At 53.9% G+C, this 23,909-nt stretch overlaps 2 protein-coding genes across 2 annotated transcripts; one reads left to right on the top strand and one right to left on the bottom strand.

The window, feature by feature from the left end:
• Positions 1–696: 696 nt before the first annotated feature.
• Positions 697–9,168, top strand: LOC134497553 (uncharacterized). The gene is made up of 4 exons (XM_063303257.1): positions 697–809; positions 4,639–5,283; positions 6,414–6,617; positions 7,453–9,168. Exons 2-4 carry the CDS (start codon positions 4,818–4,820, stop codon positions 8,511–8,513), a joined length of 1,731 nt encoding a protein of 576 aa, XP_063159327.1. The 5' UTR covers positions 697–809; positions 4,639–4,817; the 3' UTR covers positions 8,514–9,168.
• A 3,089-nt stretch (positions 9,169–12,257) lies between these two features.
• On the bottom strand, positions 12,258–18,527 carry LOC134496126 (zinc finger protein 34-like). Its single transcript, XM_063301882.1, has 3 exons — positions 18,353–18,527; positions 15,340–15,456; positions 12,258–14,694 (listed from the first exon to the last, which is right to left on the bottom strand). The coding sequence occupies exons 1-3, from the start codon at positions 18,525–18,527 to the stop codon at positions 13,289–13,291; spliced, it is 1,698 nt and encodes a 565-aa protein (XP_063157952.1). The 3' UTR covers positions 12,258–13,288.
• Between the last annotated feature and the right edge of the window lie 5,382 nt (positions 18,528–23,909).

The following is a 23,909-nucleotide window of genomic DNA, read 5'->3' as shown; positions in this document are numbered from 1 at the left end:
GAAGCCTATAAACACCAATTTATACACCACTTTTCTTAAACCGCTAGTCCCTGGGATTAAGAGCCTCGTCGTGTCATTTCAGCCTCGGCCACATCCATCTGAATCAGTGTTTCTCAATCTTGGCTACTTTATGACGTGTGGACTTCGGCTCCCAGAATTCCCCGGCTGATCTGGATCCTCTTGGAGCAGAAACTCTCCAGCGCAAATTTGCGTTTGGCAAAAATGAATATTTTGCACGCGCCCACATTTTTGCAGGTCGAGATTTTCTGCCAGTGCTAGGAAGTGCCTTCCAGCCTGCAAAATGGTTGTGAGGAAATTAGAGACGGGAAGGGGGCAAGCCACCCCGCCAACACCTTAGCGATCCGTTGCAAGAGGAAACTACTGCACTGTAGGTACTTTTGCCCTTATTAAAAATGGCCGCACTGGCTTAAGAAACTGTGGGCACCTTTTGGGATTCTGCAGAGTTGGTCTCCTGCTGATCCGGCAGCGGCCATCTTTGAAACGGGAACTGCCCTTTCGAATGCCTCCGACTCGAAATCAGAGCCGGTTTGGGCGAGGGCCGGATTGGTTTTGCCAAAGCTGCTTGCGCCGGATAGAAACTGAAGACTGTAAACTGGGCTTACGGGCGAGGAGCTGGGAGTCCGTTTCAGTGGGACGGGGAGGATCCGGCCAGAGAAGAAGAATTTGCAGCCTGTTGGGTGGTTGTAATGCTGGAAAATGTGGCCTTTTAGCCCCCCAGGAAGGGTAGGGGGTGCTTTTCCAAAACAGTAGCAAAGCATGGGGGAAGAAAATGGCCAGCTGGTGCTCCTGTGCGCATTCCTCCAAACTGTGCAATTTCGCATGCAGCAGCAGAATTATTGGTAATGAAGCATGCATATCCATATCCATTATTATTATTATTATTATTATTATTATTATTATTATTATTATTATTATTATTATTATTTTCTTAGTATATTGTTTGTCTGGCCTCGGTTGGAAGCAGAGGGCAGGGTTTAGGAAAGCCGTTATACTGGGCCAGTCCCTCCCTCTCAGCCCAAAGCCACCTCACAGGGTTGCTGTGGGAAAAGTGGGAGGGGAAGTGTTATGTGCCACCGTTTTGTTTATGGGAGTGGGATCCATCCTGCTCATATTTTTGCAGAAGTACTTATTGTTTATGTCACGAGATTTCCAGACAGGGGCACAAAGGATAAAAAAGCAACTACGTGGATTTCTCTAGGCAGGGAGTTCCGCAGGATTCTGGCGTTTATCACTACCACACGCCACCATCACCACCCCCGCGACAAGAGCCGTTCTGAATTGCCAAGCGGAGCCGGCAACGTTAATAACCCTGCAAGTGGGCCTCGTGGGCAGCTTTGAGAGAGGCGGCTCGCTGTCAGTTCAAAGGAAGGCCCAACTGAAACAAGGGATTTCCTGCTTCACCTTCTAGGGCTGCGCTTCTCAACCTCGGCAACTTTAAGGCGCGTGGACTTCAACTCCCAGAAACGGAGATACAGAATCGCTCTTTCCAAATTAAATGAACCCGAGCACGGAGGGGCTCGGCTCGGCTCGGCTCGCTCCTTCCTTCCTTCCTCTCCCTCTCTTCCTCTTACTTCCTTTCCCTTCCTTCCTTCCTCTTCTGCTCCTTCCCTCTTCTCTTCTCCCCTCCCCTCCCCCTCCCCGGCCGCGGCTCGCTGGGCGCAGCGAAGAGCCTCTTTGGAGCCGGCCAAAGGCGTCGGGTCCCCCCCCTGCAGGGCACCGGGCTCGGGCGAGAGATGCCGCGGAGATCCCCTTCTTGCCGGGCGCCGCATATTTCGCCCTGGCATCCTGACAGCACCCTGGAGAAGATGCTGATGCTGGGGAGAGTGGAGGGCAAAAGGAAGAGGGGCCGACCAAGGGCAAGGGGGATGGATGATATTCTAGAGGGGACGGACTCGTCCCTGGGGGAGCTGGGGGTGGCGACGACCGACAGGAAGCTCTGGCGTGGGCTGGTCCACGAAGTCACGAAGAGTCGGAAGCGACTAAGCGAATAAACAACAACAACAATCCTGACAGCCCCCCCAAGCCAGGCAGCGGGCGAGGAAAGTCCGCCCAGGTATCCCGGCCGGCCGCGGCGCCCGGGGACGGAGCCGTCGGAAGGGGCCGGCCCCGCTGGCCGGCGATGCCCCCGCCGGGCAGCCTCGGTCTGTGCCAGGCGCGCCCGCAGAGGCGGGCAGAGGCGCGCAGCCGCCAGCCCCGCAGGCTCCAGCAGAGGGCAGCGGCAAGGGGCGAGGGGAGGGCAGCCGCTGGGGCCTCCTCTTCCTCGGCGCGCGTCCGGCGGGCGGGATCCGGAGCCATTCAGCCGCCGCCGCCGCGCCAGCGCGCGCGGGACTCCCCTCCGGCCGAGCGGGGCTCCGGAGCGCAGCGGGTAAGGGCGCACGCGGGCGCCGCCCGGCTCCTCGGCGGCTGCGCTCCGGCTCGGCGGCCGAGCAGCCCCGCCGCCCGCGCCCTTCCGCCCGCCCCCGCGGCTGGCCGGCCGGCCGGCCGGCGCCGCTGCAAGCCGGGCCGAGCGGGGCGGCTGCGCCGGGGGCTGCGCGGGCGGCGCGAAGGAGCGGCGGCGCTGGGCGCGGCGGGCGCGCTCGGCTGGGGTCGGGGCGCCGCAGCCCTCGCCCGGGGAGGTCGCGGCGCGCGTTGCGAACGGCCCCTCCCGGCCTTTGTCCTTCGGGGGGCCGGGGGCGCTTTGGATCGGAGGAAGGCGCGCGCGAGGCGGGGTGGGGACGCGTCGCGCCCGCCGGCAGCGCCGAGGGGCCCCGCACGGAGCCCCGGTGACCCCACCCGGTTGCTCGGGCGCTCGCGCGGGCGCACGCCGGGCCGGTCCTTCTCCGCGCTTCTTCGCAAAGAGGCGACGCCGGAAACCGGCGCCCCGCGCGGGCCGAGGCCTCGGCTAGCACCGCCGGCAGGCCAGACCGGAAACGGATCCGGAGCGTTCTCACGTGTAGCCCCAGGCGTGCGCCCGCAATGCTGCCTCCCGCGGGCCAGCGCTGCGCGAGCGACGGGAGGCCGAATTCTTTCCGTCCGAAAAGGTCCCTCCGGCCGGCCGAGACAAAGGGCGGGGAACCGCGGGGCTAATCTTCGGCGCGTGCTAGAAGGAGGGAGGGGAGAAAAGGGGAGCGGGTCGGGGCCCCTGAAGACCACCCCTTTATCCGGACATTGCGTGCCCGCCCGGACTTTGCAATCCGGAATCCCCAGGGGCGCGTCGTGGTCGTGGGAGGGTCGTGGGGGCTCTGGGTCCCCAGCCCGAGGGTTGGCATGGAAAATTCTCTTCCCCAGGGTTGGGTTTAGATTTCTCATTCTCTTTCTTCGGGCCTCAATCGTTACACGTGCAAAGAGCCCCAGAAGGGTTTGTGAAAATACTTTTCCGGCTAACAGATTTAATTAAAAGGCAAGCTTTGGTGAGGGCAGTCTTTAATGTGCAACCTGAAGCCAAGCAGAATTAAAATCGTTTAATGGTTTGGAAAAAAACTCCAATGCTCCAAGGAATCATCTCCTAATACCTGTTTTTCCAACTTGGCCACTTGAAGATGTGTGGACTTCAACTCCCAGAATTCCTCAGCCAGCATACTGGCTGAGGAATTCTGGGAGTTAAAGTCCACATATCTTAAAACATGCTGGCTGGGGAGTTCTGGGAGTTGAAGTCCAAACATTTTAAAGCTGCCAAGGTTGAGAAACACTACTAATAGCAGGCAGTCCTCGACTTAACAACCACAGTTGGGACCGGAACTTCCATTGCTAAGCAATGCAGCCATTAAATGAGTCACACCCAATGTTATGACCTTTTTTTGCTGCAGCCATTAGGCGAATCCAGCTTCCCTCATTGACGCTGCTTGTTGGAAGCCCCCTGGGAAGGTTGCAAATGGCGATCACGTGACCCCGGGATGCTGAAACTGTTGTAAATGCATACCAGTTGCCAAGCGCCTGAATTTTGATCACATGACTGCAGGGACGCTGTGACCGTCATATGAAGACCAGTCGCAAGTCACTTTTTCAGCATTGTTGTGAATGAACAGTTGTTAACTGAATGGTCGTAAGTCGAGGACTCCCTGTATAGATTTTACCCTTAGAAGGAAAGGCTTAACCTGCTGGCCACCAGTAGCCAAGGAAGGCATCCCCAGGCAGAGACTGTTCAGTTGCATTAAGGTCCCCAGAATCATGAGAAGTCTAGTTAGAAGGAGCCCTAGAGGTCATCTAGGCTGACCTCTTGCTCAGAGCAGGATCCACAGGAGCCTCTGACAGATGACCACGCTGCTTCCGTGAAGGAGAGCTGACGGCTTCGTGTAGCTGTCTGTTCCACAGGCTAGCCACTCATTTGGTCTGGAAACTCCTCCTGATGCCTAGCCTCAACCTTCTCCCGGTAGCTGTAACCCATCGGGGGGGGGGGTCTGTCCCCCTCTCCGGGCAAGAGAGGAGTGTGTTTGAAGGTGGGGAAGGCCATGCAAAGACCTCCCCTGCTGGCAGGCCGGGATCAACTCTCGGCTGAACCCTGCAATAATCTTTCCCGGGGAAGGGTTTTTCTGGTGGGATAACCCAATGGATTTTTTTTTTAATCGTTGCCCAAAATTTTGGAAAGTTTCCAACTGAGATTCCTCTGCCTTTCCCCCTTTTTCCGCCTTCTCTCGACAGATGCCCTCGAGATGAGACCGCACGACTTTGGGCCAGAACCATAACCGGCCACCAGTCAGCCTCTCCCGAAGGGCCCTGGTGTCTTACGGGCCGGGGCTGGCACGGGCCTGTCCCACCCACCCCCTTTCCCCCAGCTGACTTTTCGCCGGCCCCCTCCCCCCCGCCGGCCCCGGGACTCCATGTTTTCCTCGGCTGCGGAGAGAGACCGATGGGGAGTCCAGCTTGAGCCGTCCCCGTCCACCTCGGCAGCACCCTCCCTCCCCGGCGCCACCGGCCGGAAGCGCAAGGCCAACTTTTCCAACGATGAGACAGAGACCCTGGTCTGGAACGTAGTCCGGCATTTCGGGGCCCTGTACGGGTCCGAGTCCTTCCGGGCCCACCCCGTGCGCCGAAAGCAGCTGTGGACCCAGATCCAAAGCCGGGTCAACTTCCTGGGCTACACGGAGCGCTCCATTGACGACCTCAAGCACAAATGGCGGGACCTGAGGCTGGACGTCAAGAAGAAGATCACCGCCAAGAAGCCCCCCGCCGTCCACCGGGCGGGCCCCCCCCACAAGCCCCGGCTGACGCCGCTGGAGAAGATGGTGGCATCCACCTTCCTGCAGCCCACCCATGATTCGGAACCGGAAATTGTCTTGGATCCCGGTGAGTGGGGAGGACCGGGGCGGAGGGGCCGCCCACGCGGACCTCGAAAGGGGGATCGAATGACCTTCGGGACAGGGCTCGCCGCTTTCTCTTTCTGCAGCTCCAGGGAGGCTGCAGGGCACGCCCAAAAAGTCAGAATGGCAGCCGTGACAGTGAGGCCGAAGCTGCACCTGTTTTGCGATGTGCCACTTTAGAGGCTTTCAACGTGATGCTCGTAAAAAACAGGAAGCTTCCACTGCACCATGATGGCCACCATCCTCTTGGACCAGAGGTGCCGCTGTCAAACTGCTGTCAGCATCCTAGAGTCAAAAGGGAGCACCGAGGCCATCTAGTCCATCCCCCGCTCTCGCAGGGACCCAAGCTGGAGCATCCCCAGGAGATGACCATCCAGGGTCAACTGCTTGGGCACATTCAATGAAGGGGAAATTGCTAGGCCAGATTAGGAAGAGAGCTGTAAGGGTGGAAACTCTGCTACTCCCTGGTTGAATTCAGAAGGGAAAAAAAGGTCATTTTCCTGATTTTAGCTGGGTCGGACACCTATGAAAAAGTGAAAGAATGAAAGGTCTGAGCGTGCTCCTTCAGGGCCAACGTGCATTGGAAATGGGACCTTTCCACTGTGGGGTGTAGTGGATGCAGGGTGGATGCAGGGTGGATTTGGCTAAGATTACAGAAGAGGAAGGAAGGAAGGAGAGAGGGAGGGAGGGAGGGAGGGAGAGAAGGAATGAGAGGAGGGAGGGAGGGAGGGAGGGAGGGAAGGAAGGAAGGAAGGAAGGAAGGAAGGAAGGAAGGAAGGAAGGAAGGAAGGAAGGAAGGAAATTTCCTGTTTCCCCTTTCCTTCCTCTCCCCTCCCTCCTTCCCTTCTTTCTCCCTGAATCTTTCTCCTCCCTCCCTCCCTTCCCCGGTGTTTGGCTTGTTGCAAGCTGCTCCAACTTCCAGGTGGGTTAGAAGATTTCATGGGAAAAAGAAAAAAAAATGTTTTTGTTGCAAAAAAAGCGGTGATGAGTATCTGGCTGCTCTGCGCGGCAGCTGTTCGGAGAGGTGAGCAGACTGCGGCTGGCATGCAGCACCCAGACGTGGGCCTTCCCCACTCACCCTGAAAATCACGCAGACGGGACTCTCTTGTTTTGCAGAGATTTTCTTCCCCGGAGCCTCCAAGCAGACATTCGGGCCCATGCAGCCAGGAGCCAGCCACCCCGGTATTTACATCGACACCAACGGGCAGACCTCCGCACTGCCCGACATGGATGGGGCCGCGGGGCCGCGCCTTGGAGTCCGGAGTCCCGACCCTTCGCTGATGGGCGACTACAGTAGAGGCGAAGGGCAGAGCAGCTCCGGTAGGTCTTTCAAGGCGGCTGGCCGCTCGCTAGAACGTCCCCCGGCTCGGCCAGGTCATCTAGTCCAACCCTCTGCTTTGTGTAGAGTCTGCACTTTGACCAAGTCCCCCTCTCTTGGCACCGACTCCCCCACTCACTCTGGCACAGAGGCCTCCAATCCTGCCTGGGAAATCCAAATGGGGGATTTCTCGGGCAGGCTAACTTTTCCCTACCTGATTGCAGGACATCCACTGCTCCCTTCCCAGCTGGGAAGCATGGAAGGTGATGTCCACCTCCCGGAAGCCCCACAGGTGTCCTGGACATCAGATGACCCTGCATACGGTTTTACAGTTACATAATTGCAGCATTCACACTGTCATCCTGTTGCACATGATCTCCTTCCCCCAGGTGGACACCTGTGGGGCTTCTGGGAGGTGGACATCACCTTCCATGCTTCCCAGCTGGGAAGGGAGCAGTGGATGTCCTGCAATCAGGTAGGGAAAAGTTAGCCTGCCTGAGAAATCTCCCATTTGCTCTCCTGCCGGTGCATTGGACTACTGCTCCCAGAATTCATTCTGGGAGTTGAAGCCCACACTTGCTGGCTGGGGAATTCTGGGAGTTGAAGCCCACACTTGCTGGCTGGGGAATTCTGGGAGTTGAAGCCCACACTTGCTGGCTGGGGAATTCTGGGAGTTGAAGTCCACATGTCTTCAAGTTGCCAAGGTTGAGAAACCCTGTTTTAAACGCACCTAGTGTAGCTCAACGTATTCCAGACTGTTGTTACTCCTCCGCTGCCATTAACCTTCTTCAGTTCTCTTCTCCTCTCTTCTCTTCTCTTCTCTTCTTCTCCTCCCAGCCGACTCTGGACCGGATCTTCGGACTCCCGAAACGTCCACCCTCTCTCCCCCGCTGAGAAACGACTCCCTGGTTTCCTACACATCCGAAGAGGAAGATCGGGAAGGCCCGGAAGGGGACGGGGAGGCCGGCCTCGATCCAGCGCTGTTGGCCGAGGAGGATGAGTTGAAGCTCTCCGGCCGGCAGGCCGTGCTCCTCCACCGGTGCAATTCTCAGGGGTCGGAGGATGCCCTTAGCCAGGGGGGTGGTCGCTCTGAGTGGGGTCACGACGGGGGTGCCGACCTCCCCGTCCTGGGCAGGGGGCTGAACGCCCCCCAGCCAGAGGAGGAAGAGGTGGCCGCCCCCAACGCCGAGCCGGGCTCCCTGCCGTGGGGGCTGATGGGTCCGGCCTGGGAGAAGCAGCAGCAGCGGGAGGAACAGCGGCCCCCGTCCAGATCCCCGCTGCCCGTGGGGGCCCTCGCCGAGGAGCCCCGGCCGTCGTCGGCATCGCCCCAGGCAGACGTGCCGCCCCCTCCCCAGCCCTTGCCACGGGGAAGCGGGGGCTCCCGCCCGCGGGAGAGCAGCCGGGAGCTTTGGGGAACTAACCTCCATCGCTTAATGGAGATGGAAGACCAGTGGGACCAGCTCTACCACCAGGAGTTGGCCATGTGGCAGGAGGAGCGGGCGCAGCAGCGGGACGAGAGGGCCCGGGACCGGGAGCTCCAGCTTCGGCTGCTGGGCGTCCTCACCGACATCCGTGATGAGCTGCAGTGCCTGCGCCGGGAGCGCGCGGCTTCCCGGCAGGAGCGCGCGTCCCAAACCAGCGCCGAGCCAGCCACCCCAGCAGCGGCCGGCCCGCCTCTGAAACCCGAGGCCCCACCTCCCAAGCCATCCCCCGAGCCTGGCCCACTCTTCTACCCGATCAAAACCGAAGGGTGCCCCCCGGGACCGTCTTTGCTCGGCGATGGCCGGGGGGAGAGGGGCACCGGGCCCCGAAGCCTGCACGGCATCCCCCGGCGGGGCAGGGGGCGTCCCCGGGGCTCCACGTCAAGACACAGAAAGTTGTTCATGGCCAACAGTTAGGGCCGACGGGTGTTTGCAAAGCCCGGGACGGACGCGTTGTGTGCCCAGCGTTTCCTCCGGGGAGGATCCAGGGAGCTTGGAAGGTGCGAACGTTTCGTTTCCTTGCACAGGTCTAAGAAAAGGCTGCTCTGGTGCATTGGAAAAGGGGGTGTGAATGCCTGGAACCTTCTTGATAACATGGGGTGAATCAGAGGTTGAATGTAGGGTTCGTGTGCAAATGAACTTGCGTCGTGCATAAAGGCAGAAAAGTGCTGTGGGCTGGAAAAGTGCTGTCCCCAAACCACGCTGATTTATTTAGGAGATGGTTCCTCGGTGTTACATGTTTTGGGCACCCAGCGAAACGCCAAGCACGTGATGGCAAGACACAGCGGCCCTTCGGGAGTCAGCTGGCTTTATGGTTAAGAGCACACCTTGAACATCCCAGTCATATAAAACAGAGGCTGAGGGAGAGATGGGTGGGCATGCGTGGGCATGTGTGCAAGTGCAAAACATGTTAATCTGAATAGATTTGCTGTTCTCTGTGTTGGGGGATTACCAATTCTTAGTTGCTGTTTTTGAGTTTCCTGCAACTCATTTAAGGGACTAATATGCATATATACATAAAAGTGTATTCATAAACTTTTTTTTTTTACAAGGAAAAAAACACACCAACAAAACCTTCCTGCGTGGAGTTTGGTTTAGCTGAGAAACATCCTTGGGGGTCGTCTCTGGACAAGAAAAATTCCACATATCTCCTTTCCTGGAGCACAGAAAGAACTGAACTCAGTTTCACAATTCCAGTGAAGCTGTGCATGCCGTGGTGTCGTGTGAATGATACCACGCTGCTTGGGAGAGCAGAAACCCACGGCTGCGTGTTGCGGAGATGAGTGTGCTTAGAATCCCTGAGCACATTTCTCCAAACTTTAACATTCCCCTTGGGGTGGTAAAAAAAAATGAGGTGTATGAAAACCAGAGTTTTGGTTTGCACCTCGTGGCTGCCATCTTGATTTTTTTGACCATACCTTGCAGGCATCCCTGGTTCCTGTGCTTTTTACTGTTGCACGGTCCAAGGCCAGCCATTCAACATAGCACTGCACCAGTGTTTTTCAAACTTGGCCACTTTTACGACGTGTGGACTTCAACTCCCAGAATTCATGCTGGCTGGGGAATTCTGGGAGTTGAAGTCCACACATTGTAAAAGTGGCCAAGTTTGAAAAAAAACTGGGAGGAACCTCCTGTGGAACAGACTGCCACGTGAAATCTAATGACCTTAAACAGGCTGGACGGTCATCTGTCAAAGATGCTCCAGCGGATCTTGCATTGAGCAGGGGTTGGGCTAGATGGCCTCTAAGTGCTTTTCCAGCCTTTAATCCCATGTGTCATAATGCAAGTGACCCAAAACATTTTGAATGTGTTACATAATGTGTGCAACTCACACAAGTCCGTCCAGTCTACTGGAGTTGGGCAGCCGGTACATTTAAATATTTGCCTCCACCCAGGCTTAGCATCGTGAACCACCCAGCGGTGCAAAAACAAGGGTGCCCGCAGACTCACCTGCTAGGAATCTTCTTCTTTGAGCCAGTGCTTCCAAAGTGTCCGATTCCAAGTTCCATAATCCCCAGCTACCGGGAATTCTGGGTGTTGTACCAAATTGAGCTGGGGACTGGGAAAAGCTGTGTGCAAAAACAAAAAACATGATGCAGGAGGCAATCTTCCACCACCACTGGGCAGGTTCACACAACCATGTTACGATGAAAATAGGGTGGATCCTGGTGTGCTATTTGGCAGCCCCCAGCTATTGTCTTTCTGGGTAGGGCGAACCAGATCGTTGCGCGAATGTGTATTTGGGGTCGTTTATTGGGGTCCAGCATTGCGCTAAACAGGTTAAAATGTGTGAACAGAACCTATGCAGTGTTGCTGCCCGTTTTACACTCCTCCATGTGCAGCAAAATCAAGTTTGTGTGGATCACGGGCCCTGGGTTGCTCCCAAGATATCAGGCCTTGTGTTGGTCAAAAATGGATCCCAAGACCGTTTCACCAATGGGTGCTATCCTTTCCCTCCTGCCTTGGACTTAAGGAATGTCTTCTTGTGAAGCTGGAAACAAGGATCATAGTACAGAGCAATGTTTCTCAACCTTGGCCACTTTAAGATGTGTGGACTTCAACTCCCAGAATTCCCCAGCCAGCAAAGCTGGCTGGGGAATTCTGGGAGTTGAAGTCCACACATCTTAAAGTGGCCAAGGTTGAGAAACAGTGGTATAGACTGTATTACTTGTGCTGGTTGGGAATGAAGTTGTAGTCCTAGCACATCTGGAAAGTGCCAGCTTGGGAGAAACGGCCTGTAAGGTCCAGTGCCCAGCAAAATGCCAATGGGCAAAACTTTGCAATTTCAGCTATCCGAGCCAGCCTCTCTCCCCTAGCTTTGGACTGCCCTGGTGCTGAGGATGAATTGCGACCTACGCTGTAGGAAAGGAACTCCCTGGACTGCTGCGCGTGTAAGCAAGCCTAGCTGCCCTCCATCTGTGGGTCGGTTTTTTCAGGGATGTGGTTGGCCGGCACATCACCATCCAAAGTCCAAGTGAGAGTAAATTTCAACGAGGGAAGCAAATAGAGATGCCAACTGCAGGGGCTGGGCTGGGAGGTGGGGGTAGAAAAATGTTGGGCCCTCTCAGATAATTAAGGAAGCCCCTGTTGGGGTTTCTGCCGCGTGGTCAAAACTCTCAAGAGGGCAGCCTTGAGCGCAATGGCGGCTGTTAGAGACGCGCGCGCACACACCTGGCCCGCCCTAAGCAGCAATCGCCGGGTGTCTTTAAACAGCTGACTTGCAAAAAGGCAAATCCAGGTCTTCCCGGAGCCAGAAGAGGATCATCCGTATTGGAGGTTAGCAAGCTTTTTGGCCTGGAGGCACTGAACAGAATGGGGTGGGCACACTCACAAAATGGTTGCTGTGAAGAGTTCCCGGGGGGTGGGGGACCATTTACAGGGTGCAAAGGCATTGCTGGGAATAACGGTGGGGCTGGCTTTTCAGCAAGCCAGCTTCCTAATTCATATTTTGCACTGAAAGACATTGTAAAAAGGCACTAAGGACAGGACTGCAGAACATGTGGGCGCCTCTGGGCACCGGGCGGCCTATTCTGTGCCCCCAGACTCCTGCGATAAGATTCTCGTAACAAATCTGAAATACTACAAAACCCATGCCAATCAACACCACGCAGGAATGGACTCACAAAATCCCTTGTGACTCCGAAGACAGAATGCAGCCCTCACAGGAGCCTGTCTAATGTGAATAAAGATAGAAGCCATACTCTGACTTGGTTTGGGGCAACAGCACAGCCGAATGTTCAATAAACCACAATTAAGCAATGCATGGACTGGCAGGATGTAACTCTAGCTGCGCTGAGGACCAGGGGAAGTAAAAACCCCAGGGGGCCACTGTTTTTAAGGCCGCACACGATACACAACGTACCTGGAATGAAAAGCGAGAATGCCGTCTCCCCAGATATCCATTGCATGGTGAGATCTCGTGCTTGGCTCAGCCTGCAAACACACCAAGGGTCGTGTAGAGGCTGCACAGCCCCCAGGCAAGGATGCTGTGTTCTGACCAGGGGGTTAGACTAGATGGTCTCAAGGACTCCCACCCACTCTAGGATTCTAGGGCATTTCTACCTCTCATGGTTGGAAAAAAAATGAGAATTAAGGAAGGTCCTTGGGACAGCAAACGCTAGCATTCCCAGAATTCAGAGAAGTGGAAACCTTCAACAGTACTTTTATTTAACAATTAACAACATCTGAGAACACTGTTCTGGAATCAGCCCTGAGTAACTGTTTGGTAACTTGAGAAACTGATCTAAAACATCCTTTTCCATGTCTCTTTTATCAATTATTATACATTATGTGCCTAAGTCAGGCACAAAATTGTGAGGGCCTCAAATTGTAGGCTTTTCCTGGGGAATATAAAGAGGTATCTGGGTGGGGGTGGGGCAAAAAAGTCAAGATGTCACCCACGGCTGCCTGATTGAAGCCCCACCCCTTTTGTGTGTGAAAAGGGGGCTGGGCTTCTATTGTGTGGTTGCAGATGTCATCTGGACATTATTGGCCACCCCCAGGGGCCCATTCGCATGTGAAACAGGGTTGGGGTGCCTTCGAAATAATTGCTGGGGGGGCTAAACCTGGGGCCCCCATCTTTCTTTGGGTGCACATCTGGAGTCTTAAAAGCATTGTGGGCACCCTCACAAAATGGCTGGTCTCAGCAAGCAAAGCCACACAAACACAACCAGTTATCGTAAGCCAACAAAAAGGAGGCCTGATGTGCACATTTCTGGCTTCTCACAGTGTGGCTTACACACCACACCGTCCTTTTTCCTCCACGTGTCCCTGCAGACGGGGTCAAAGGACCAGCCGTGCCCCGTTCTCGGTTTCTTACAGAGGCTTCTGGAACACAACTGCAGATCAGTGGTGCTTTGGATCATGCCCGATTCCTTGTAGCTTAATGAAACAATCCAGCTGGGAAGGCAGGAAGCAAGAGAGCTGGCGGGCACTGAGGGAGTTATCCATCCGCAAGCTGGTGCCGGTGGGCACCATATCCCAGGCTGGCTGGTGTCTGGAGGGCAAGTGAGAAGCGAACAATAAAGAAAACCACAGGCGTGGCTCTTGAAAGGCCGTTTCCCGTATCGCTTCAACTTGTAGCAGTGATCGCTCGCAGCGCCTAAGCGCCCTGCTTCCAGCCCCACTCAGAAATACTGCCAGAAAGGAACGCGGTTCTCTTTCCATTTTTTGCAAACCGCTCCCTGGGTTCTTCAGCCCGACTCCTTCCTTCCTTCCCTGCAATCCGGCTTCAGAGCAATGCTGATTGTTTTTATCATGCAGAGACAGTCTTTGGCTCCGGCTCTCTTCCCGCACTCGGGGCAGGTGGCGTCATCCGCCTGATCTCGGTGGCGCTTCTTGTGCAGCAGAGCCCCACTCCGGAAGTTGAAGACCTTCCCGCACAAGAGGCACTTGAACCTCTGCCCCGCGTGGAACGCGCAATGGATGGGCAGGTAGTGCTTGGTGAAATTCTTGCCACATTCCCCGCACGGGAAAAGTGGCCTGTCCTGAGCTGTCTTCTGAAGCGTGGCTGCTGTGACACAGGCCTCTTGGCCTCTGGCACGGTCCCGGGCCTCTTCTGCAGCATGGTCCCGGGCCTGTTTGGGGAGGGGGCTCAGGCTGCCCCCATCTTTCCCGCAGCTCCTGTTCTCTGCGTGGCTTCGCAGGTGGGCACAGAGCTGCCACTTGTACACAAACCTCTCCCCGCATTCCTGACACCGGCACAGCTTCTTGGTCACAGATGCCACTGCTGGGCCACGGGGACTGGCCGTGGCGCCCCTGCCAGGGTCCGAGAGGCCTCTGCGTTTCCCCGCTTTCTGTTTCCGCTGAGGCTGGCAGAGTCTGAATTGCAGGAATAACCCCCTGCCGCAATCAGAGGAGGGGGACCAGGCCGGCGTTCGTGGGGGAAGGGGAGGACCCGCCGAGCGTCTGGTGCTGCCTGGCTCGCTCGGCCCCTGCCCGCCGGGAACCTTCTGGGGTTTCAAGGGATTGCCGGCAGGCCTGGGCTGCAGCTGTTCTCTCTGGCGACAGTACCTATAATGCACTTCCAGATTCATCTGCAATTTGAACTTCTGTTTGCACCAAGCACAAGAATGGAGCTTCTCCTCCTCGGCAGGGACTTCCAGGGGCAGCAGCCGCAGGTGTCGCGCGCTCCCTGTGTACCGCGTAACTGCTTGGGCAGAGGGCGGCTGGAGAGCATCCTTGCAATTCTCGTCACGGGTGGCATGCGCAAGCCGCATTTCCTCCAGGCGGCGTTCCACAGGCATGGCACGATCGTGCTGGGGTAGGACCGTCGCCCCGCGAGGACAAAACTCCTGCTTGGACGAATTTTCTGGTGCCGTAAGTATCTGTGGAAGCTCAGCCCACAGGTGGCATGGCAGTGGGGCGTCCTCTGTGCCCACGTCACCCGAAGCACACCCAGCCGATTCTGCCTGCGAGGGGCCTCCTCCCGAATCGAACAGACTTCCTTGTCCAGTTGCCAAGACACGTGAATGCTCAGGACTCCCCTCTGCGTTACGACAGCTGGTGATCTCTTCCTTAGAGAGGACGTGGATGGCCTCCAGAGGGCCCGCCTGCTCAGGAAAGCTTTCGGTGCCCATTTGGGAAAGATCTTCATCTACTGGAGGAAAAAGGGAATTTGAAATTATGACAGATCAAAAGAGGATCCAGTCCAGCTTTGGTGGAAGCCCCAGCCAACCCCGGCCGATTTTATAAGCAGCAAAGCAGGACCAGAGCTGGTTGGTCCTTGGATGGGGGACCACAAGGAGATGGGCTAAAGTGGGCTAAAGTGGGAAGCAAAAACGTCCTGAAAAAAGGCAATGGCAAATTATCTTTGCCAAAACAATACAGGAAACGTCCACGGGGGAGACTTTATTCCAAGAGGAATGGAGTGGCAAGAAGGGGGGGAGTTATCTGGGTTTAAATCACCTCTTCGTGTGTTTAATTAAATTTCACTGCAAGGGAGGAAGGCTTAATTCTCAATAAAAGAGCACTTCCAGAAGCAGGCTGCCCCAAGGCTGGCACAGACAGGGCATTTAAAGAACGCCTTGACCCCAAACGGTGTCTTCCATACGCACCGGACTCTGAAGTGTGCCAGCTGAGACGGTGGGAGCCATAGTCCAGCAGTTCCAGAAGCCGTAAGTTGGAAAAGACGGGATTGACCCACATTAGAGAGGCAGCAACGAGGGGTTTGCCAACTAAGGACAACTGCAGGGAAGTTTGTTGACGCTGCCCCCTCGCCCAGTTCCCATGCACTTTCACTCACTTGCAGGAAGAATCCCAGGAGGAGGGTCATCCAGGTGTCTCACGGGTCTGGGGATGTTCAGACATTCGTTTTTTTCAACCCAGGTGAAGACTTCTGCCGAGGTGATTGGGCGTCCCCCTTGATGGGAAACACTGATCAGAGGCGGCGCTCCAGCGTTTCCCAACCTTGGCAACTTTAACATGCATGGACTTCAACTCCCAGAATTCCCCAGTCAGCCATGCTGGCTGGGGAATTCTGGGAGTTGAAGTCCACAGAGCTTAAAGCTGCCAACATTGAGAAACACTGGTTTAAACCATGGGCCATCAAGGTTTGCAAGCATCCATGTTGTGAGCACAGACATACATTTTATTAATATTTTTAATTTGATTTTGCCATCTTCCTCTATTCTACTTTCTTTATATAGCTGTACTGCTGCCACGTTTTTAATTTTTGAACCAGGCACGTGGGGCTTTTTTGCATTTTTTCTCAGTCAGCTGCTGAGAGTCACTTTGATCATGGTGGAATAGAAGTGTGTTTAAGAAATAAATAGATGAAAAAAGAATTCAAAACATTTAAAACCTTAATATTCAAATTTAAAACCTCAATCTAGCCACTTCAACTCCCAGAATTCCTGAAGTCCACACCTCTTAAAGTTGCCAAGATTGGAAAACACTGTTCTAGTCACCCAAAGCAAAGGGCATCCATGCTGGCCTTCCTGCATGCCATTTTAAAGTATTTCTGTACCTCCACTTATCTACTAGCTGACCAGCCCTAGACCATAGAGATATCAATACCAGTGGGAACCATATAATATTTAAGCAGAACAAGGACCTACAAGCAGCTGAGTTTAATAGCTGACATGTTGGTCAGAGACCAAATATGGCATTAAGGAGCTGAGCAGAAAGTACAGGTAGTGCTTGACTTACGACCATTCCTTTCACGATGGTTCAAATTTACGACAGCCTTGGAAAAACTTACAACCATCGTACCACCCCCCCAGTCACTTGATTGTAATTCGGGTGCTTGGTAACCAGCTCACATTTATGACCAGCTGCAGCATCCTGCGGTCATGTGATTGCAACCTTTTTTCTGGTTTTCGGCCAAAAAAGTCCATCGGGGAAGCTGGATTCACTTAACAACCCATTATTCGCTCAACAACTGTCATAAAAATTGCTCATAAAATTGGGTCCGGTCACATGGTGACTTGACTTATGACCACAATGATCTACGACGGAAATTCCTGTCCCAATTGTGGTCGTAAGTCGAGGACTACCTGTATAGCAAATGTGACGTGTCCAATGCCTGCATATTTGAGTGCAATTTTTGTTCTTCCTCCTGCAGCTCTTCTTTTAAAAAAAAATAATATTTTTTTAACTCTTGCATAATTTAAAGTGTTTTTAGAAGTTTTTATATTTTCACACTTTATTTATTTTACTTTACTGGTTCTGCACACCACCCTAATTAATAACAGACTCCTGGCGGCTAACAGCCCTGCAAATAAAGAGAAAGCGTAAAACCACCATCAACACGAAGGATTCACCACAATCTACAACAGCAGAACCCCCAATCTATGGACCCCCAAAGGGCTCCGGCCTTCACTGTCCCCCCAAACTCCATCTGTCCCCCCAAACTAATGTCCAGGAAGCCACCAAGGTGAGCACCAACCTAACTTCTGGGGGAAAATACTCCATAAAGTTCCATTCCAGAAAAATGCCATTTTTCCTGGATTAGGAAACCACTATCTACTTTTCCGAGGACGAATTTCCCCAACAGGGCGATTCCCTTTGATCACCTCGGAGCCAACCCGAATTGGGACTGGGGGGGAGAGTCAGAACCAGCACTGAATTAAACCCACCAACTTTTGGGGGGTTAAGGCCGGTGTATTAACGCCCCCCAATCTGGTCTCCTCCACCAGTTAAATGGCTGCCACACTTTTGGGGTGGACTCCAAAGGCAGCCCCAGCTTCAGTCTGTTGCAGTACTCTAACTATACACAGACAGTCCTTGACTTATGGCCATTTGTTTAGTGACTGTTCGAAGTTACAACGGTGCTGAAAAAAGTGACTTACAATCGGTCCTCGCACTTACGACCGTCTCAGCATCCCTGCGGTCATGTGATCAAAATTCAGGTGCTTGGCAACTGGCATGCATTTATGACAGTTGCAGCATCCCGGGGTCATGTGATCACCATTTTCAACCTTCCCAGCCAGCTTCCAACAAGCAAGGTCAATGGGGGAAGTCGGATTCTCTTAACGACCATGTGATTCACTTACAACCACAGTGATTCACTTAATGGCCCCGGGAAAAATGGTCGTAAAATCAGGCTTAACTCACTTAATGACTACTTCACTTAGTGACAGAAATCCTGGTCCCAATTGTGGTTGTAAGTCAACGACTACCTGCACTGTATTGATATGGACATGAGTGACTGCCAGGTCCAACGGGGTCAAATGGGATCAGGTTCAAAAAAGTCGAGGCAGTCATTGCCACACGCATGTTAAAAAGGGTAGAGCTTTGATGATGCAGTTGCGACCATTTTGACTTTTCTGACCACCACCCCCGCCCTGCAGACCCCTTAGATGCATCAGGCCAACGCAGCCATCACCGAGCAGAGGACTCTGTGCTCTTAATCTGGCTGTCCTGAGACTCAGAGGGATCATGACCCTCATTCCCAGCTGCAACAGCAGAGTGGCTGAGGATGAGGGGTGTTGTAGTTAGGCCCTTGTGGAAGGCGTCCAGATGGGCAACCGCTGGCCTAAATGCCCCGTTCGTTACATTTCTATCCCACCTTTCTTAAGGGGGTCAAGGCTGTGTAAAGAGCCCTCTGCCCTCCCATTTTTGCCCCAAACAACAGCCCTGTCGGGCAGGCTGGGCTGGCCCGGAGTCCTCCCAGGAGCCTCTGCGGCTGAGGGGGACTCGGGCCCAGGCCTCCTGACCCTCGTCCCACCCCTTCCCCACTGGACCGACCACCCTGGCTCCCTTTACCCCGCAGTCCGGCCGCCCCGGCCCTTCCCGGCCCCCAGGCAGCTGCTCACCCACGAGGAGAAGGGCCTTGTAAGCCTCCTGCAGCGTCTCCCAGTAGAGCGCCTTCTGGCCCGCGGACAGCAGCTGCCATTCGTCCTGGGAGAAGTAGACGATCACGTCCTCAAAGCTGACCAGCGCCTGGAAGCGGAAACGTGGGCGCTTCAGAAGCCTGGCAAGTCCGTTCATGCCCCGGTTTGGGCAGGTGGGCAGCGGAGGGGGGCACGAGGAGAGGGTTGGTGCCTCGCCTGCAAATGCATGCTTAAGCCACGTGTGCACAAGCGTCACCTGCTGCGCTACAGCCCTTGGGGTACATTCACACATACTAAGCTCTGAACCTGGGTTGAGGTGGCTTATGACCCCGGGCAGACTTCCTTCCTTCCTTCCTTCCTTCCTTCCTTCCTTCCTTCCTTCCTTCCTTCCTTCCTTCTTCTCTCCTTCCTTTTCTTTTTTAATCATTTAATATTTCTTTACTTGATTTTATGGTTAAGGCTGCCCAACTTCAAAAAGACTCTGGGCAGCTTCCATCATGTGAAACGTATAACTAAAACACACTTAAAAACACAAGATAACAAAGCACGGCTGCTCCAAGAAGACCAAGACAGTAATTCTCAAAACGCTGATTTCACGATTCAGCTCATTCTCCCATTCTTCCAAGCCGGGAAAGAGAAAGAGAAAGAAAGGGAAAGAGAGAAAGAGAAAGAGAAAGAGAAAGAGAAAGAAAGAAAGGGAAAAGAGAGAGAGAGAGAGAGAGAGAAAGAGAAAGAAAGAGAAAGAGAGAGAAAGAGAAAGAAGAAAGAGAAAGAGAGACAGAAAGAGAAAGAAGAAAGAGAAAGGGAAAGAGAAAGAGAAAGAGGAAGAAGAGAGAAAGAAAGAAAAAGAAAGAGAGGACATATATAAAGACCGGACTTCAATCACAACGAGTGTAAACAGGTTCGCCATCGAGCCTCACCGGGAGTCTGGGAACCGGCTCTTAGACAGGGCTCGAGCCTCACCCGAGCAGAGTTTTGGGGCCAAAGGGTGGCATTCAGCAGTTTTGAAAAGACAAGGGCCAGAAGGACTGGGCAGTGATGGGCAGGACCATTTGTTTGTTTTTTAAAATAATGACAGAAAAAGGAAAACAAAAACAAAAAACACACACAGACACCTACGTTATTAAACAAAATACATAACAGGCGCTTAAAAAAATAAGAAAAATATAACAGGACCTCTATTTTTTAACTTTTGGAGGGGTGAATGATGTGCATTTTCTTGGTTTCCTTTATGACACCCCTTGCTTAAAGCTTCCAGTTTTCGACGTCTTCATGAGAAAACTCTGCTGCCGTTTGGAAAATGGGTTGCACGGATGGTCAGGCCCACACAGGGAAAAAAGATTTGCGTGCAAGGAGAGGCTGACTGTTGCCTTAAGAGGCCAGCTTGGCTCCCAAGCGCATCCACATCATTTGCCCTGGCAACAACATGGAAGCGGATTGCTGTTGTTTTTTCCTGGCACCATGTTTCTCAACCTGGACACCTTTAAGATGTGTGGACTTCAACTCCCAGAATTCCCCAGCCAGCAGGCCTGAAGATAGGCGGACCAACCCGCAGAGTTCCCCAGCCTGCAGGCCCTTAAAGGAATCCACTGGGTCCCATTCCGATTGCTTAGCTTTATCAAATGGGGCCCGGTGTTTTCTGGCCTCTAAAACTTTAGACTTTTTAAATTCTTTTCAGCCAGCCCTGCTGTTGAGTTAGCTTTGCCACCTGATGCATGAACCTGAGTGGGTGCTAACCAGGAAGTATTTCTCTTCCAAAGCTGCAGTTATTTTGCACCCGCCTCTGGGGTTCAACTTTGAAGACAGCAGAAAAGGAACTAAATGAAAAGGAAACTGAATGCCATGCGATGATGCAATGGAAGGAAGGGAGAAAAGTCTGCTGCAAGTCCAGAGTTTGCTTTATTTAGTCTGATGCTCCGTCCTACAAGGCCAAACACAGCTGAAAGCCAAACATTTACTTACAAAACTGCAAAATTTCGCCTGGAAATTTAGGAACGGAGCCCCTGAAGTTAATCGCAGCTTAAGCCCCCTCACTTTCACTGGGTTTAGGCACGTAGGCCGGGCCCAACAACCTCTGTTCCTTCCTAAGCTCGCCTATTCCATATTGCATATCCCCAAACAAAGGTATGCCTCTTAATTCCTCACTTAAAATCCAACCCACCCATACGCTTGCCAGCTGCTAAGACTAAAAAAACGCCTTGAATTGGGCTCAACCCTTTGGCGCAGTGCCCCGGATCTCCTAGTGGCCTCCCATCCCAGCTGTCCCGGTGTAGCAAAGATCTGACCGGAACATCCTTCGTTTCCAAGCCTGGGCGCGGAGGTCCGGCGCGCAGGGCCCCTTGCACTGCCCCCCACTGTATGCAGCCCCAGATGCGGAATTGCCAAGCAGGATTTCAGAAGCCGGGTCCCCGCCAGGGGTGCGCAGCCGGGAGGGCGCCCGCTTCGCCCCGCCCCTTAATTGCGCCTCGCGACCCACTCGCGGGGCGCGAAATCCCCCCCAGGTCCTGCCCGCCCCGCGGAGCCGCTTCAAGGAAGCGCGGGGCTTGCAAGGTCCGCTCCCCGGGCGGCCTGCTGCAAGCGGGCGCCCGCGCCTACCTCCTCCTCGCCGCCCGCGGCCATGCTGCCCGCGATCCCGGCGGCCCTGTCCGCGCGTGGCCGGGGCGCCCCGCCGCTTCGGCGTCCCGGGCGGGGTCTCGGCCGGGGGCGGCCCTCCGGCCTGACGCGGAGGGGGCGGCCCCGCGGCTTGCCTGCCTGCGCCCGCTGCGCACGGCCCGCCGGAGCCGGAGCGCGCGGCTTTTGCGCTGCCGGGACGCCGGGCTCGGGCTGGCCCCGCTGCAGCCCAGCCCAGCCCAGCCCAGCCCCGGGACGCCTGCGCCAGAAGCAGCGCGCCTGCCGCCGCGCCGCGACTCCCGTCTTCGCAGCCCGGCCCGCGTTCCCACGTGCAGATTCCTCGCTCTGGGGCGCCGCCGCGGAGGAGTTCCCTGGCCACGGAGAAGCAGCAGCAGCAGCAGCAGCTTAGAGCTGGGAGCCCGGATAAAGTCACGCCCGGAGGGTCCAGGAGGGTCCCTGCTTCCTGGCTGATGAATGCAGACCGGGGCGCGGGGCGGGGAAGACCCTTGGAAGTGTGGAATACCGTAAAGCGCCGCTGAACAAAGCAAGCCCCCCGTTCCTGGCGCAGAAGCACTGATGTCAATTGCGAAGAAGAGTCAGAAGTCTGAAATGCAGCTTCTGATCAGCTTCCTGGTTTTCCTTGGAAGATGGTGTAGCCCTAGGGAGAGACCCCGCCCCATTTCAGATAAGAATAAAAATTAGAGCGCTTGCAGAATCGTTCTGGCGGTCAGGGTACACTGGAGCCGCGTTTCCCGACCTTGGCAGCTTTAGGCTGTGTGGACGCCGATTCCCAGAATCCCCCAGCCCGCTTGAACAAGGCCAAAAGGAATCCACTGGACGCGACGGCGGTGGGATGTTGGGGTGGCGGGGAGACGGCGCGAAGGGGAGAGAACCGGGCTGGCGAGGAAGAGGAATCCCACTTCGCTTGGTGCCAATTAAAACGGGGAAAAGTTTTCTCACGTCCAGAGTCTCACTGGATTGACCTTGTGGGCTAACAAATTACCACGTTTTGTGGCCATCAGCAGCTTTATCTACGCGGGCGAAAAGTTGGAGTCGAGGCCGAGGCGAGAGACTTAATTCATTGTTTAAAGCTGAATCATCATAATGGACATGGAGGAAAGCAGTATGATTTTAATGGCCTGATGCTTTTTTTCTCTTTAAAAGCTCCTTTTCTGTATATATTTAGAACTGAATATAATTTAGGTGTAGAGTTGTTTTTTTACTTTTGTTTCCTTTTTTATTTATTTTTTCAAAGGTTTTTGTTTTGTTTTGATTAGTCTATTTTCCAGTGGGAAATATTTTTCCTTTAATAGTTTTCCTTTGGGGGTTGGATTTTTTAAAACTTTTGTTTAGTTAGTTTTGTTTATTGTATTGTATCTTTTTTCTCTTCACCTTTTCCTTTCCCCCAAGTTACTTTAATTCCTTTTTTCCCTCTGTAACTCTTCATATGCAGGTAGTCCTCAACTTACAACCACTATTGGGACCAGAATTTCCATCGTAAGCCATTGCGGTCGTAAGTCAAGTCACCACATGACTGAACCCAATTTTATGACCATTTTTATAGCAGTCGTTAAGTGAATCACTGCAGTCATTAAGCAAATCCATCTTCCCCAATGGGCGTTTTTTAACGGAAAAAAAGTCAGAAAATGTGATTATGCGACCATGGGAAGCTGCAGCCGGTCGTAAATGCGAGCCAGCTGCCAAGCGCCCGAAATGCGATCATGTGACTGGGGGGGGGGGTGCAACGTTTTGCCATGCTCGGAAGTGCCTTACAGGCTGTAAAGCATCCATTCCAAGGCCTTTGTAACTTCAGACCATCATTAAATGATCACAAGAGTATCATCTTTTATACAAGAGTACATTGCTGTTTAGTTTCTGTGCAATAGAAACTAAATATTGCACATAAACTTTAAAGACGTTAATTGTCATGTTTCTAACATTTAATAAAACGGAGAGACTCGGACGCATCTGCCCTTGTGTGAAATGCTACAGCTGGGCAGGCTTTTCAAAAGGCAGTTGCTGCCCAGGAGCACACGATGAATATCTGCAGGATTTAGGAGGAGAACTTGAAGCGCACATGTGCTTGCTGTTGTCCAAAAGGAAAAGATGCTCTGTATTTTTGGTAACTGGTGCAAAAACCCAGCTCCCTTGAGAAGTCCATGATGCTGGGAAAGGTGGAAGGAAAGAGAAGAGGACAATCAGTCCTTGCTTAACAGCCATTTGTTTAGTGACTGTTTGGACTTACAACAGTGCTGAAAAAGCTTGCTTGCAACTGGTCCTCACACTTATGACCGCCGCAGCATCCACACGATCACGATTTGGGTGCTTGGCAACCAGTTTGCATTTACGACTGTCACGTGATCACACGATCACCATTGTCAATGTTCCTGGCCGGCTTCTGGCAAGCAAAATCAACGGGGAAACGTGATTTGCTTAACATTTTGCAACGGTTCAGTTAATGACTGCCACAAAAGAGAATAAAATTGGGTCAGATTTGCTTAATGACTGTTTCGCTTAGCAACTGAAATTCCAGTCCCAATTGTGTGGTTGTTAAGCAAGGGTACCTGTAGCAGAGTAGGTGGGCTTGGTAACAGTGGCAACAAAGGCTCCGGTGGAAGTCCTGAGCGACCAAGTTAAGGATAGATCGTTGGGGAGACAATCTACGTGGTCGCTAGGCGTTAAAGACGACTTGAGGGCACATAATCAATCACCAATCAGCCTTCTCCAAAATAAACCCACTGAGCTGAGTACAGCTTCCTCTGGGGTTAGGGGACGGGACCTCCTTTGCTGTGGAGGTGAAGATCGCTTGGCACAGGTTGGAAACGGCCTTAGGGGTGGCACGCCCATCTCGCCCAATCAATTTGATGCCTTTTTTTCACCCGAAGCGCCTTTGCTCCATTTGGCCCTCGAAAAAGCGGCTGCACACTGC

Source organism: Candoia aspera, chromosome 4, assembly GCF_035149785.1.
Source record: "Candoia aspera isolate rCanAsp1 chromosome 4, rCanAsp1.hap2, whole genome shotgun sequence".
NCBI lineage: Eukaryota > Metazoa > Chordata > Lepidosauria > Squamata > Boidae > Candoia > Candoia aspera.
This window is presented reverse-complemented; position numbering and strand designations above follow the sequence as displayed.

What these genes read in the sequence shown, in the direction of transcription:
- LOC134496126 (XM_063301882.1), bottom strand. Translation starts at nt 18,527, where the DNA reads ATGAACGGACTTGCCAGGCTTCTGAAGCGCCCACGTTTCCGCTTCCAG. An exon ending in CAAGGCCCTTCTCCTCGTGG is followed by an intron (nt 15,457 to 18,352) that starts GTGAGCAGCTGC and finishes TTTCCCATCAAG; the next exon opens with GGGGACGCCCAATCACCTCG. An exon ending in TCCTGGGATTCTTCCTGCAA is followed by an intron (nt 14,695 to 15,339) that starts GTGAGTGAAAGT and finishes TTTTTCCTCCAG; the next exon opens with TAGATGAAGATCTTTCCCAA.
- LOC134497553 (XM_063303257.1), top strand. Translation starts at nt 4,818, where the DNA reads ATGTTTTCCTCGGCTGCGGAGAGAGACCGATGGGGAGTCCAGCTTGAG. An exon ending in GGAAATTGTCTTGGATCCCG is followed by an intron (nt 5,284 to 6,413) that starts GTGAGTGGGGAG and finishes CTTGTTTTGCAG; the next exon opens with AGATTTTCTTCCCCGGAGCC. An exon ending in CGAAGGGCAGAGCAGCTCCG is followed by an intron (nt 6,618 to 7,452) that starts GTAGGTCTTTCA and finishes TTCTCCTCCCAG; the next exon opens with CCGACTCTGGACCGGATCTT.